General features: G+C 43.8%; 1 protein-coding gene across 2 annotated transcripts in view; it reads right to left on the bottom strand.

Annotated features, from left to right (window-relative positions):
- Positions 1–16,024, bottom strand: part of LOC105670711 (uncharacterized) — a 181,318-nt gene extending 165,294 nt beyond the window's left edge. Inside the window, exon 1 of one of the 2 annotated variants that reach the window (XM_067347570.1) lies at positions 15,902–16,024. In XM_067347570.1, the coding sequence (XP_067203671.1) occupies positions 15,902–15,911 (10 nt within the window). In that variant the 5' untranslated portion in view covers positions 15,912–16,024. The remainder of the gene's footprint in view (positions 1–15,901) is intronic. The other variant, XM_067347572.1, reaches the window with a different exon arrangement.
- Between the last annotated feature and the right edge of the window lie 960 nt (positions 16,025–16,984).

Genomic DNA, 16,984 nt, shown 5'->3' with positions numbered 1-16,984 from the left:
AAGAAACAGAACTCTTCGACAGTCTCCCTTCGACGACACGGTTCGCCGAGTCGCAGTTATTCGCCCGTCCCGATTGTTTCAAAAATTCAGTCAATTGACTTTACAATTGTCCCGAGATTTATCCGCGAACATTGAGAAAATTCAAGAAAGCCAACAATTCTCATTAAAGAGTCTTCACTGAAATACAAAAAGTTATAAAAAAATATTTGATTTTGTAGAACTCGACATTCTCTTTAAATAAAGTTTATATTTTAAGAGTATTCTATAATTCAAATCCGCTAAACATTTCATTTACATCTTGTTTATTTGAGCGAGTTCATCAATCTTTGCTTTAGCACCTTTGACTTTACTATAACTTCGCAGCGCGTCTGTGCGCGTTTCGACGCGACGCTGTAATCCTCGGCGGTATCGAGGGAGTCAATCTCGATTCGATGTAGGACAGAAAACCACTCGTATCATTTCTAGCGGGAGACGTGCCACTCCCGTCGGGCTTAAGAGGGTCAAATTCTTGACTTGTATCTCGAAGCGGCGGCTACGGCGGCGGCGACGGCGGGGAAGATACTTTATAATCGAAGTAAGCCGACGGCCGTGCTCTTTGACATGGAACGGACAGCAGAGCGAGGAAAGAGAGACCCGTATATAATATACACGGTGTCATTTTCAGAGCAGGTAGGTAGGTACCAGCTGACGCGCGCCAACGTTGTACTTTCCTTTCCGGATCCGACCTTGAATAAAAGCGACCGGCCGCCCTCTTTACACGCTTTGCTGACCCACGTTAAGTACACTCGCGCACGAGTCGATCGCACGAGATATGTAGAAAAGCGGATACGCTTATCTAGAATACATCGCGCGTGGCAGGTCAACATTTCACGAAAGCCGACTGCATTGTTGATAGCACGAGACTTTTCGTCCTGCCGCGCCAGATTAAATCGCGATTTACAGTTCGCCGAGAGAAGCGCAGAATTGTGATACCAAAGGCGTATGCTGTTACAAGTTTAATAAACCTTAGCTGTAAGGTTCTCAAATAAAGCAACACTGGTATCAGGATGTATAAATTAAATGTTTAATGAATGATAGAAAATTAACATAAGCGGATAAACAAGAGTTATTATACGAGAAAATAATATGACGATAGCCGATAAGTTTTACCGATTGATCTCGCCAACTTCGCACAAGAGCTAATGTTCTCACCAAAAGTTCAACAATGTTCTAAATCGTTTTCGTAATCGAATATTTTGTCGTCAAGTCGCCTTTTACACAGTCTTCTCGTTTTTCTTTTTATTTCAGGAGCTTCTTGAGTACTTATGTTACAAGGCTCTAAATTAACAATGTTATGTTATAAACATAAGCGTCGATAAATTTTCATAAAGTTTTTTTGCTCTCTAACTACATATTTGTAACGTTTATTTTAGGAATGAAAAAATTTCACTTAAAAAAATATTTCACACCAAAAGTATCATCTACGAATACATATTCAAACTCGCCGAGTGATTAATGACTCATACGCTTTTTCGCGCAAATGTCACAATTATCACCAAGGCGTCATAAAAGATACGAGAGTCATGAAGCCGCTGCCGTTGGACGATCGTCTACAGCGGCGGCTTTTTATAAATCATACGAGATGCACCGAGCAGTTGACTCCGCCAGCGAGAATGCATGCTTGTTTACGGCGTGTCGCGAATGAAATTTAGCGTCATAAAGCTGGCTGGCTAGCGAGGCTCATAAATATTTGGACGATAAAGGCTTGATAGCGCGACTTCGCGAGGTTGCGTGCGGACAGCGCGCGATGCACCGTCACATCCGCGAGCGCATGCAACCGGTCGACGATGGCGCACACCCGGCCCCAATCTCGAATTAATCCGCGGGGAGGTTAGCTGCCGGCGCACCGGTAACTTGACCGAAGCACGACCGCGAAAGCCGAAGGGAAAGAGAGAGGGTGGACAAAAAAGAGAAAGGGGGCAGGCGTGTTCGGCTCGAAGGAAAGAGAGGAGGATTAGAGTGAGAAGAAAGGGCGGAGGGGGACAGCGAAAGAGCTGGGTCCACCGGCGAGGAATTCTTACACGCATCCTGTCTGCGGTTGACGAAAACTTATCCAGACACGAAGCTTCCCAGAAGCTCGTTTTCGACACGTAACGAGGGCGACTTTCGGCTTTTTGCGACCGGCCCCTACGCGTTTCGAGGACCCCAACGACGCGAAACCGCATTATTACCTGCCGATCGTTAACGCGGAGGAGCGTTTTCGCGGGAGAACATTCATCGGAATAAATCGCCCGAAAGCGTTGATTGCTTTTCGGAAGATGCCGAAAATTCTTGTACCCACAGCTTACAGAGGTATCGTGTGCTGCCGGCATTTCTAATTTACGCAGTACGCTTTTATTGCATAAGTGCGGCTTCGTACCGCAATTCTCGGTCCGGTCGCATAATACGGGCGCACACAATGGCGCGACGCGATGCCATCGCGTGCCCCGGCATGATAATCGTCGTCTGATATTTACAGCGACGCACACACAGTTCGCAGCGAAATGTCAATCCGGCATCGTCGAAAAGCGAACGTCACGAAGTCGTGGCGAACGAAGAAGAAGCCGCGGACGAAGACATCGACTCGGCCATGACGTGTTGCTAGCAGCTACCAGAGTTGCCCTTAGGGCAGCCAACCTATCTGTCAGAGTCCTGTCTAACCACTGGGAGCTACTGACTATCGCATCCTGCCGGGTTGCGAGCAAATTTTACCTTACTACTGCCGCAAGAACTTCAGAGTTACAATTAACCGGTTTAATCAAGCTCTTTGACTTTAAAATTGCGGATGTACTATGCTAAATAGAGACTAAAAAAAATCGAGGTCAGATAAAATGGCTACGAATGTTTTATGCAATTTATAAGATTTGTAATTCGTAAAATAGACTTCGATTATACAACAAACGCTATAGATAATCAAGCACTTTGACTTGAAAATTGCAGATGTGCAATGCTAAATAAAAACAAAAGAAAAATCGAGGTCAGATAAAGTGACAACTTTTTACAAATGCGCAATATGCGTTACACATACATTAAAAATTATTTCTACATTTATTTTAGCAATAAAAATGCCATAATATAGAAAATTCAAGTCTTTGAAATTATGCTAACTTCAAACTTCTGCTTTCTAAATGAATTGTAATTAAACGGAACTAAACTACTCTCTTTCTCTTTGTAACCATAATCGCATAGCAAGGAAACGTTTTAAACACGCCTAAGAAGCGTGAGCGAAGAGATGGGCTTCGTAAAGACGAGGATAAGGAACGGCAACTTTGCGTGTAGCTACTTCAGGAAGCTGAAAGGTAGCCGCGTACTTGTCGAGGTTCGCCGTCGAGTTGCCGCTGCATGTTTGCTGATCTTTTATCACATTAGATCGCATGGTTGTATTTTAGATTCTAAAAGCGAATAACGAAACTTAAGAAGCAAAGAAGAGTAAATAGAACAAAGAAGTAGAGATGAAAAACGGAACGGTTGTGGCAGCTGTGCGCATTGAAATATCGAAGCGATGATTGGCGGTTGCATGTTCGTACGTTCAACTCGGCAACACAAATTCGTTCCCTACACAACCGACAAACTTATGAGAATCAAAGCAGCTAAAAAGAAATAGCAAAAGTTCGAAGAACCGAGAAAAAGCAGAACGAAGCAGCAAAAGTGGTAAAAAATTAGAGCCAAAAGGATTTCATCCTGCCGATTTCATCCAAATTTAACCAAGCGACGAGTTAACTTCGGTTCGATGCATCGAATCCTCCTGCTCGAAACTTCATCCTAGAAACATCGAATCGAAAGAAAAAGCGCCCCTAAAGAAATTGCTGGGAAAAAAAGAGAGTAACTTTGCGTGTTGCTCTCACTATTTTTTGGCCCTTTATCCATCTGCCTTTTTTCGGCTACTTGCCCATCTTCGACTATCATTTAGTCCCTATTACATTCGCAAGAGCAGCTTGATATGCAGGATTAACGCGAAAAGCACTCAAGGGTCCGCGAGACTTGCCATTCCGTTCTTTGAAATTCCGAAAGGCACGGCTCCTACGAGCGAGTTGTTAAATGAAGATTTATAGGACCTCCACACTTCAGCATGCTAGTTAGAGAGTGCATTCAGCGATTCAGAAAAACGAACGTTTCGTTCGTGAACTTCGGGCGTAAGCAAATAACGCGAGACGCGATGCCGTCGATTATTCTGCACGGAAAGTAAAAAAACGGTTGCATGGCAACGGTTGCAATTTTCGAACTCACCCGACGTCTATACTTATACCTGATGATGCACCGAACTCAACATGTTTGGCAACATTGTGTTTGTTTTAATGACACGCGAACTTTGTCAATGGTTAGGCTAATCTTCGAAACTTCGAAGAACGACCGATGAGTGCAGAATGAGCACGACACAAATTTCTGGAAGCGCTTATTAGAGGCGTGATTGGCAAAGTTAAAAAAATTGGCTGCATTGTGGACAAAAATAAAGCATGAAGTATCACTAAAAAACTGTGTTTCCAGAGAAGAAAGCAGAAAAGTTTTTTTTTACGAGTTTTTTAACGTAACTGTTATTTGTATTTCTTTTATTACGTTTGCGAGACAAAAAAAAAAGAAAGTATCCTGAAAGCGAATTGAAACTACAGAAAACTGCCGTTAGACAACACCGTAAGCTGCCGCGAGACACTCGCACGGAACAATATGCGGCCTTAGGTTTCGAAAGTAGCCGTAAGATTATTGCGAGCGCAATGTCCCTCCCTTCTTACGCTGGCACATAAATTCTGTTTAACTACTAGTAGCGTGAGTGGTCAAAATAATCGCCGCCGGTGATGTAGCGGTCGTCGGTGCTGCACGACTTTTTAAAATAAAATTCTTTCAGAGAAGTCAAAGGTCGAGGAACCGCGCGAAGTCGAGATCGATTGATAGTGCGCTGACAATGAGTATTGCTACTTTTTATAATCACGTTGTCTCGTGACTGTGCGGGTATTAAGCAATACTAGACGTCGAGTAAAATTAACGAATATAATAATCGAAAGTAATCAAAATAAAGATGCTTTCGTGATAATCATTTAAATTAGAAATACAATTGTTTCGTAAGAATTTAGATTCGTGTGATATAAAATTCGCTTTAGACGATCTGTAATTCGCGAGAATCGCAATTTAGAATTTAAAATAGTGTTCAGGAATAAGTATAATTTTAAAGTATATCTCGTCAAATTCGCTGTTGATATTCTCGTTCGAAATCTCACTCATTATTTTGTCAACACAGAACGATACGCGGCGGTCGCGCGACGCGGATCGCCGGCGCGATTCCCCTAAATGAGCGCTCCGCGCATTCGCTCTCTTTCCGCGAGTGAGTAGGCTTCCAGACACCAATCGATACAGATCGAAATACTGTTCGCCTCGCTTATAACACCTTACGTATAACTGTGACTCGGATAATAAAGATTTAATTTAACGAATACAAGAGGGATTCTTCCGAAAATTACCGCCTTGGTGTGCGAGCCTTTGATACAAGGTTTTACCAACGCAAACCGAAACATTCTGGTCCTTCGAGCCGGATCGTCGCCAAGGAGAATTACTGGCCTTCCGAACACTCAAATTCCGAATCACGATCGTCGATATGGACACCTCGACATCTTTCGAGCAGCTTTTGTCTCTACAAACCCAGAAGATGGGTTTCGTATCCCGGGCGCTCGCCAATTACAAGAAGCTGGGGCAAGCCAAAATGACACCTGCGGTAACGCGTCAACGTCTCGTCACCTTGAAGGAAGCCTTTACCACTTGCCAGGAGCTCGACAGTCGAATCGTGCTTCTTGCGGACGATGAAGACAGAGCATCGCATGCCTACTTTACGAAGAATTCGCTTCTGGAATGTGAGGACTGCTACCACGAGGCTGCCGACTACATGGCGGAGGTATTAGAGAGCTACGAATCCCGCACCCCTCCCGCTACTTCATCACAAAACGTAAGTGGCTTTCGTGATGTACTCCGAACCGCGTCGCATCTTCCGAGGATCAACCTACCAACCTTCGACGGGAGCATCGACAAATGGGAAAGTTTTCGCGATAAATTCCAATCGATGATTCACAACGATCATAGTTTGTCAAATGTCGATCGCTTACATTATTTATGCTCATGTGTAAAAGGGGATGCAAGTGACGCGCTTGACCACCTCGCGGTAACCAATCATAATTTCGATATCGCGTGGAAAATTCTGGTCTCTCGTTACGACAACACACGTCGTCTCGTTACCACACATTTACAATCGCTGTTGAATTTGCCGTTGCTCACAACAGAAACCGCTCATGACCTTCGTCAGCTTCGCGACCAAACCAACAAAGCGATACAAGCGCTTAGGAATCTCAACCGTCCTGTCGAACATTGGGATGATTTGCTTGTTTTGCTCGTTGCACAAAAACTTGACAAATACTCGCGTAAGGCTTGGGAACTCAAGCTCGGTGATACTGTAGAATATCCGCGTTATAATGAACTCGATCAATTTCTCGAGTCTCGAATTCGCGCGCTCGAGGCGATTGCACCACCTCCAAAAGAAAAGCCATCCGCTACCTCTAAAGGAAAAACTCTCGCGGCGCATACCGCGTCTACCGTTTCGTTCGCATGTCCGTGGTGCAAAGCCAATCACTTATTATACCAATGTTCTACATTTTTAAAACAAACACCCTCCCAACGTTTCGATTTTATTAAACAGCAAAAACGATGTTTAAACTGCTTTAGTAGTAAGCATTCTGTCAAAGATTGTTCAAATTCTCGCGTATGCCGCCAGTGTAATAAACGTCATCACACGTTGTTACATTTCGATAACTCGACTCAGCCGGATAAAACTGAGTCACCACCGGCGATAAGCAAAATTGTAAACGAAGTCACGTCGCATTTACTATCGAAAACCGTCGCGCCGAATTCTAATATTCTGCTCGCGACTGCCCGTGTGAAAGTCTACTCGCCTGTTGGACGTTTTACGACTGTACGCGCACTTTTGGATCAAGGCTCCGTTTCTACGTTTATTACCGAATCGCTCGCGCAACGTTTACGACTCCCAAAATTAAATCGTTCGATTTTCGTCACCGGCATCAGCGAGATGCAATCCGTTGTCCGGCATGCTGCCCACATTACCATTACGCCGGCGAATTACGACGAACCCGCTTATTCAACGACCGCGCTCATTCTTCGATCGTTGACAAAATATCTGCCGAATCGAATAAGCACTATGTGCACGTGGAACCATGTCGACGGACTCCAATTAGCTGATAGTGACCCCATGAGTACCGACCCGATTGATATGATAATCGGAGCGGACTTATTCGGCATGCTTGTTCTCGATGGTGTTCGAAAAGGTTCCGAAATGGAGCCTACCGCGCAAAATACCACTCTCGGTTGGATTATTTCAGGTCCAATCGCATCGTCTTCGACCAATTGTTCGATTTCTGAGATCGCGCATCACGGAGTTGTCCTTGAAGCGTTAGATCTCGACCTTCGTCGTTTCTGGGAGACTGAAGAAGTCCCTCAGCCCCAACGCCACAGCCCTGACGAGCGAAAGTGTGAAGAGCACTTCCTCGCTACCCATTCCCGCACTCCTCAAGGACGCTACATTGTTAGATTACCGTTTAAAACCGGACCACCAATCTCGTTAGGAGAATCTCGTTTCATTGCCGAATCGAACCTCTACCGCCTAGAGCAACGTTTCAGACGCAACCCATCTATCGCTTCCGAATATCACGACTTTCTCGCGGAGTACGAAAACCTCGGTCATATGATTAAAAGTCCACCGACAGAAATTGTTCATACGGATCAAAGTTATTATATACCGCACCACGCTGTCTTACGTGACAGCAGTGCAACCACTCGGCTGCGGGTTGTTTTTAACGCCTCCTGCCGTACCACTAACGGAACCTCGCTAAACGATAACATGTTTATCGGACCTAAACTTCAAAGGGATTTGGCCGCTGTCATAATGCAGTGGCGCCAACATCGTTACGTATTTACCGCCGATATCGCTAAAATGTATCGGCAAATATTAGTTGACTTCCGCGATACTGATTATCAGCGCATTCTATGGCGCTCTTCTCCCAGTGAACCTGTTCGCGACTACCGTCTTCTCACTGTGACGTACGGCACTGCCGCCGCTCCATATCTCGCTCTTCGAGTGCTCGACCAACTCGCTGAAGATAACGGTGCCCAATTTCCATTAGCCGTCCCGGTTCTCCGTCATCAGACATACGTCGATGATTGCGCGTTCGGAGCCGATGATCGCATCCTTGCACGGCAAACGCGCGACCAATTAATCGCGCTTCTCGCTAAAGGAGGCTTTCGTCTGCGAAAATGGGCAAGTAATTCCACAGATCTCTTGTCAGACCTCGATCCTGCCGATCATGGACTAGCCACTCACAAAGTCCTTCAAGACGATGAGCACCTTAAAGTATTAGGAGTCATTTGGAATCCGAAGCTCGATGCGTTTCAACTTCGCGTATCTCTCCCGTCTTTGCCGGGAAAAACCAAAAGAACTGTTCTCTCGACTATCGCTAAGTTTTTCGATCCGATGGGATGGGCTACTCCCGTCATCATCGGTGCGAAAATATTCATGCAACGATTGTGGTCGCTCCAATGTCAGTGGGACGATGAAATTCCATGTGAACATTTCGACTACTGGGCAAATTATCACCACCAATTACCGTGTCTCGAGGCTCTCAGTATTCCGCGCTGGACGACGCATGGATCCCATACTCTGCACAGCGCACTTCATGGCTTTTCCGATGCCTCAACTATGGCCTTTGCAGCAGTTGTTTACCTTCGCGTTGTTAATGTCGATGGCTCAATTACCATCTCTCTTCTCATCGCAAAATCGAAAGTGGCACCTCTTAAAACGATCAGCGTTCCCCGATTGGAATTGTCAGCTGCGCTTCTTCTCGCTCGGTTAGTTAATTATGCGCGTTCTGCTCTTCAACTTCCGAGCATCGAATGTCACTGTTGGACCGACTCAACGATCACACTCGCTTGGCTGAGGCAGTCTCCGTCTCGATGGAAAACTTTCGTTGCCAATCGCGTTTCGATCGTTCAGTCCTTGCTTCCTGGAATTTATTGGCGTCATGTCCCAACTCAGGACAATCCTGCCGATTGCGCTTCTCGCGGTCTAGCTCCCGATGCTCTCGCAAATTATAATTTATGGTGGGCAGGCCCTTCATGGCTTTGTCAATCTCCAGAGTCTTGGCCGACTTTCGATCTCTCGATACCATCTGATACCACCCTTGAACAGCGTTCTCAACCACCTATTCACTCCTTACATTCGACCCCTCGTTGGAATCTCGCATCACGTTATTCCTCGTGGCCTCGATTGCTCCGAATTACCGCTTACCTTTACCGTTTTCTTAATCGACTCCGATCCTCTAAAAGCGCCTCGCCTACACCAGCGAGTCTGCTTCCCGAAGAGATTCAGAAAGCCAAACATTACTGGCTCCAGGTTATGCAGTCAGAGATGTTTCCTATTGAAATCTCGACTTTACAACGGCAACTTCCGTTACCAAAAACCAGTTCCTTATCTGCACTCAATCCTTATTTTGACGCTGACAGACTTCTTCGTATCAGAGGACGGCTCCGTCATGCATGCCTTCCAGAAGCGACAAAAAATCCGCTCGTATTACGAGCACACCCATTGTTAATTCTTATTATTCAGCATCATCATCTAAGAACGTTACATGCTGGTCCTCAATTAACGCTCGCTTCATTACGTAATGAATTTTGGATTATCCGATCTCGCGCTACCGTCCGTGCCGTTCTGTATCAGTGCGTACAATGCACTCGTGAGCGCGCTAAAAAACCTGTCGAACTCATGGGCGATCTACCGGACGCGAGAGTTAACCGTGCCGCTCGCGCATTTATACATACCGGCGTTGATTACGCTGGACCAATCGCTGTCCGAACCGCGCCCGGCCGAGGACACAAATCGCAAAAGGCTTATATTACGTTGTTCGTATGCCTGACGACCAAGGCTATACACTTAGAACTTGTTTCCGATTATAGTTCGCCGACCTTTATTGCGGCGTACCAGCGATTTGTCTCCCGCCGAGGACTACCGCAGTCCATGTACTCAGACAATGGAACAACATTTCATGGCGCTAACCGAGAATTGTCCGAAGCTCACGCAAAAGCAATTCGCGATCCAAGTTTTCGAAATCGGCTCGCTACCGATGGAACCGCGTGGCAGTTCCTACCCCCAGCCGCACCCCATTTCGGCGGACTGTGGGAGGCCGGTGTTCGGAGCGTGAAACACCACATAAAGCGTTGCATAGGCCTCCACACATTAACCTTTGAAGAAATGACCACACTTCTTTGCCGCATTGAAGCTTGCCTAAATTCCCGTCCGATAGCTCCCGTTTCCGATAATCCTGATGATTATCACGCGTTAACGCCTGGTCATTTCTTGATCGGTACCCCTCTTATCGCTCCCGCCGAACCAAGCGTGCTCGATTTAAACGAGAATCGATTGTCGCGTTGGCAAATGATTCAACGTCTGACGGAAGAGTTTTGGCGGTCATGGTCAAGCGATTACTTGCACTCCCTTCAACAACGCCCAAAATGGCGCGTTATACAGCGACTGGCTAAAGTCGGCCAAATAGTCCTAGTGCGCAATCCCTTAGCCCCGCCAAGCCAATGGGAACTTGGACGAATTATCGCTTGTTATCCGGGAGATGATGGCCTGACGCGAGTTGTCACGGTCAAAACTTCTCGTTCCGAATATAAACGTCCGATCGTGAAACTATGCTTCTTACCTGTCGCGATTAATACCGAAGAATTAAAAGATTCCGTCATGGCGGGCGGAATCTCGTCTTTATAAGCGATACCATAACGTTCTTTGTTAGTGAAATCTCAACCGGATACCGATATTCATTGTACAGCGTTTATTTCATTATGTATTCTATCGTTGTCAAAACCATTTCTAACTCCTTTCGAATGTATACATTCGAGGCGGGCGGTATGTTCAGGAATAAGTATAATTTTAAAGTATATCTCGTCAAATTCGCTGTTGATATTCTCGTTCGAAATCTCACTCATTATTTTGTCAACACAGAACGATACGCGGCGGTCGCGCGACGCGGATCGCCGGCGCGATTCCCCTAAATGAGCGCTCCGCGCATTCGCTCTCTTTCCGCGAGTGAGTAGGCTTCCAGACACCAATCGATACAGATCGAAATACTGTTCGCCTCGCTTATAACACCTTACGTATAACTGTGACTCGGATAATAAAGATTTAATTTAACGAATACAAGAGGGATTCTTCCGAAAATTACCGCCTTGGTGTGCGAGCCTTTGATACAAGGTTTTACCAACGCAAACCGAAACAAATAGAATATAACTTTATGCGATAAAAAGTATTTAAAGAATTGAACTTTGCACATGTGTATTCTGACCTTTAAAAATATTTTGTGCATTACACGGTAAGATATATATAATATTATAAATAGAATTTTACCTTGAATTTTATTGTAAAAGATTGCAAAGTCAACGTTATACTGTGCCGCTTCGGAAAAAATAAGATTGCTATCTAATTGTTTCTTTCTTGCTTGTACCGAACTTAAAATTATTACAAAATTATCTACATTATAAAAATATAATAAAATTATTTTATATGTTATATAAATCTTATACGATAAGTAATTTAAATTTCTAGTTGGAAATGCGCAGGTTAATTTCGCCCGCACGTCGCAATGCAAACGAGATCAGCACGAAACTAATTCAGAGACTGCGACGCGGATGGAAGATATACGCGACGCGCGACGTGATTTATATTTCATAAGACTTGGTAAATTAGAAAACAGGCCCGACGCGGAAGCAATCTCAATTATATCGGGGTCGTAAGATAGATGAGAGTCATCGGGACAGAGTATCCTTTTCGTTTCCGATCGGCTCCGCGATCCGAGACCTTGAAGGGGGGCGTCGTCGTATGATTTTTCTTTCTCGCGGTGAGATACCACCGTAAGCGAGGCTGCTGCGCGGGCAGTTATGACGTATCTCCAATCGGTAATTATTGCTGATTAACGACTTGTTGAGCCTGTTATCTCGGGCACTGTCCGGCAGGGACCCGATAGTTCGCGATTGCCTTCGATTTCGGTCCGTCGGACACGTCGATCTGCCTTGATGTATCTTAACGAGCCCGGGAAGGCTGGCGCGTCGATTCGAAGGGAAGTGTTTTTAAATTCATTTTCGCATGTTTATTTTGCTGCGTATGAAGTGTCGTTCATTCGCTCGCAAGAACCATTTTACGAGTCGATCCGCGAGTCTGAATAACAACGTCCAAATTTCTTTCTTACATTTTTTTTCTCGCGCTCACTTATACGTACGCGCTCGCCCTGCGTTACGCCGCGAGCGAAACAGATATCAGCGAGAAGAATAAAACGAGGAATACTCATCAACTCTATGATAATCGCAAAAAGCCTGTTCGATAAACGAGATTGCACCGCGGCGTAGTGACCGAGCACTGATCGTCCGGAGCACCTTGCCCGGCTCCTTCTCGTCTCTTCTATTTGTCTTCTTCGTCCTCGTGGTGAAGGGCCCCGCCCGGAGTTCTACTGCGGTCACTCTCTTTCAGTTCGCTTCTTTTTTTCTCTCTCTTCATCTCTCCGTCCCTTTCCGTCTCCCTGGTTACCTTTTCCTCCCCTTCGCCCCGCTCGCAGCCGCATTTCTTGGTGGCTTCCTCTTTTTGCCCCGTTCGGTCGGTCCTTCTCTCGCCTCGTCACTCTCTTCTTCATCGTCGAGAGAGCCCAACGACTATCACGGGTCGACGTGATTACTTATGGCAACTTCGAGGGAGAGAGGAGATATAACCTTCTCCTCCGGATGCCCCCGCGCTCCCCGATAGAGAGAGATTAGCGCCGTTATAAAACGGGCACAAGTTTGTCGAGGCTGATCGATCATCAGTCGAGATCGACGACGACCACGACGACGACGACGACGAGCTGATCTTGCTCTTCGAATTCCTTGCATTTACGACTGGGGGATTACTGTCAACCGGTGATCTGGACGCGATACGTGCTCACTGTAATTATTGCCCGATCTTCTTGTTCCACATAAATCGCCCGCGGTATTTTGGTCTTCATGTATTTATTAATAATATCAGAAACACGTGCATATGCATATATATTACATATATATATATATATCAAATTTATTTATTTGTGTAAATAAATGGATAATTTTTCAGTTGCGTTTATTTTTCAGATTCGACTGAAAACATATTGAATACACTGATATATATTACAGGAGATTCCAAGCGCGCACGGAGCCGTGCACTCGATGAAGTGCACGCATAGAAAGTAGATGCTGCAACTTAATGGATCGAGCGAGAGGCTGCAGAATTTTTAGCGCGCGCCTCCTCGACGAGGAGTTGTAATGAGCTTGTCGTTATATCTAAGCGTTCCTTAGCGCATGTAATTAGTTAATCGCCTGTCTAGTTCGGTCGATACAGTTACTTGTCCCTTATCGTTTGCTAATCTTATTCCAGTTCCGAGCTGATTAGATTTTAATTGATAAACTTATTAATATATCCTACTTAAATATACACCTTACACTAAAAATATAATTACAAAACTATTAAAAAGCGCACGCGTGATACAATTTTATCGCTGCAGTTTTACTTATAATTTATTCGATTCATCGCGTAATCTGAATCAATGTTTCACATATCAAGTCAACGATTTACATTTTTTTTGCAAAAAAACACATTGTCGTAATTTAACTGCCGTCTTCTGCCACGTCGCGGTTAACGTTACAGGTTGAATTTCAGTAATAGCCGCCGTTTTCTTGCACTATGCGAGCGAGCGCGGAATCGATGGAAAGCATTCCAGGCATTACCTTGAACACGCGCCACGTGGAGCGTGTCGCTTAATCGGCCCGAACAAAAAGTTAATTGCACACTCGCAGGTAGCGACGAGCATGATTCAAATGCTGACCTATAATCAACGACCGATTCTTGGCATCCGTTCGCGGTGCAATCGAAGGAATCAAATTCAAACGCGCTCGAAAGATTGCAACTATCTTTTGCTATCAGTGTACGAGATTACGATAAGCTATACTTTATCAGCATCCGGTAGGCACACGGTAGACGATTGCGTAGAGAAAACAGACGGATCAAAGCGGATGAAATAAGTATAATACTTAACAAATTCTGTTACGAGTAATAATAGAGAATCGCATTTCCGCGTCGAATATAATATTACTTTCTTCTGCTTAAATATACGATAACAACTAATCATTTATATTTTAGATTTATAAAGTTTTTCTTTAAATTCGTCTTTTATATTAATAAATTTAAAAAATGTAATTTTTGGTCGAATATAAATTGCGGAAAGAAACACGCCCGTTGTGAGAATGTTCTTTCTTTCTGAAGATAAAATTCTTTCGTCAACGCTCTTCCGGGTTAGACTCTCTCGACGCGGTCATCCGGATAAATCACAGTCCCCTGGAATTCGTGTTATTTTAACGGTGCCTCAAGCGACGACACTTAAATAAAACCATAATTTGCACAAAACCACATCGTGTTTGATCTCATCAGTGGACGCAGGACCTAAAAACTGTAGTCGATAGCCACTGATGGCTATCGACTATCGACCACGTGGCTTCCCTAGAATCCGAGAACTATTATATGGAAGCTGTAGCAAGCAGGTAGGCTTTTGTACCGTTCCGTCTGCTTGTATGCGCGCTCATACTACTACCAAGAACATCGTAAGAATCTTTACAACATCACCAGACAATGTCGCAAAGACAAGTGGGTCTTTTTCGAAGTCACCTGCCTCTGTGCTAGGCTCTTACGACAAAACAGTAGCCGTAACGACGGACATGCCGCCCGGTTCAACCGTGAAGGAGAGTCTGCAACGTGCGCTAAACGACAAAAACCGAAATGAATATGCGTATTCGGCGCGAGTGGCACATACCGTAACGCATAAGCGCGACGGACGCACCGCAGGTATTTAACGGCCGACATGGCGAGCGACAATGTAACGCGTAGATGCGACGTCACGGAGGCCCGCTTCAAGAAATTTTATTGTAAAACACAAGCATCTTGCTGGATAAATGTTGAGCGAAAAACAGCGAAGTTAAGAAAAAATAAGTCAAAATGAGAAATAAAATTAATTTCAGTTTGCCATGTCCACTCAGACGACACGGATTACCAAATATCATTCAAGGCAAACTCACTCGGTACACTGAATTTAGCTTTAGTTTTTAGTAGTATTTAAAAAAAAAAAAAAGAAAGTTAAATACACGAAAACTACACAACATGATGTTACTGCTATGCATTGAGAATAATTGCAATCAACCACAAAGTCTCAAGTTCTTAAGAGTACATCGCGTATATTAATAATGCAAAATACGACATCGTTTTCTTCCTAATAATTTAAGGATTGCTGTTGTTGGAAGGGGCATGACTTTGAAGAAATGTTTTCCATCTAAACTGTTTTAAAAGTAACGAATGTAAGAAGATTTTTATTGTAATATGTTCCGAATTGACCTAAACAATGTTTTATATATTTAATGTAAGAATTAACGAATAACTACTGAAGATGACCACATCCGAATGGTCGAAACGTTTAAAATTAGATTTTTATAATTTGTTATAATTGTTATAATAAGTCAATAAACTAAGCACGTAAATCTAGCTTTGGCTCTGTAGCTTGTTTCTAATAATTTAAAATTAATTTTGCCTAGAATCTAAAATCACTTGATTTTAAATATATATTTGTAAAAACGCGTCCAAACATTGCACATTCTAATATTCTATCAAGATCGTGTTAATCCTCAAGAGATTGTAAGTGAATTCCATCTAAACGTAGATATTTATAATATATTTCTCAATTTTCTGCACGAAAAACCCTTTATATCAATAAAAAAATATGCACACAAAAATCATACTGACCTTTTTTCATCGCTACAGCAAAGTGTAACAAATTTCTTGCTCACGCGTAATAAAGAGAAAAACGTGAAGCGTTATTGTGGACGCTTCAGAGAATCGAAGACTGAACGAAGTAACGTCCTCGGAAGACCAACCAACAATGAGCAGAAGAAAACTCTTCAGAACTCAGGTCTCAAACATCTTGACCCGTTTTCCCATCACCTGTTCTTAAAGAAAAGAGCAGGAAACTGGTCCGGAAGTGGAATGTCCCGAAAGATTAATATTCATGCTTTTCATTGAAAAATGTATCTTTTCGACCTTTAGATCAAAAAGTTCTAGATCAAAATAAAGAAGAAAAGAAACCAGAAGTATCTACTGAAATAACTAAAATTTTAACCGTATTCAATCATTTGTTCTTTGACTATTGTCCTGAAATCTGTAGCTCGGTCAAAGCTCGTGAAAAGAAAGCGAAATGAATTGAACAAATAAAAAAGTCTTTAAGAAAGGTAGAAAGTTACAGTATAACAGGTCAAATTGCGATCTCCCAATTGCATTCGTTGTCAAACAAGTCGTCGTTGTCTTGGTTACTAAGATCTCCTCCCTGCGATACCTGTACGCTCCTGCACGTTTTACCTTCGCGCTTCTGCCTGGCTGAATAACTCCGCGACAATCCCACGCACGAAACGTTAAGTTATGCGATACCGCAAGTTAATCGAGTCCGCTGACATTTGTCATAATACATTGCTAAATTAGTTTGTTGAGATAATCGTGCCTAATCGACTTTCTATGTTCGGGGTTATTGCGATCGTTTACCGAAGAGTGAACAGTTAGTAGATTTCACTTCAAATATTGTACTATTATTTAATTAGTATGTCAATTTAGGACAGGTCTGCGGCCGGTTTGCACTTTTCAGCCGATTTTGCTTACTATCATCTCCATTCCTTTTGTTTCCATGGCATCTAGACTGCTCGCGGAGACGTAAGACGCTCGAGCTCAGAGACGGTATTAGCTGTACAGATCCTGTATATGTTAATATATGTGTATGTATGTATATCGTTTATATACACATATATATACATACATACACAATTAACATACGTGTTCTAT

Source organism: Linepithema humile, chromosome 1 (genome assembly GCF_040581485.1).
Source record: "Linepithema humile isolate Giens D197 chromosome 1, Lhum_UNIL_v1.0, whole genome shotgun sequence".
NCBI lineage: Eukaryota > Metazoa > Arthropoda > Insecta > Hymenoptera > Formicidae > Linepithema > Linepithema humile.
Note: the sequence above shows the minus strand (reverse complement) of the source record. Positions and strands in the feature narration are given on the sequence as shown.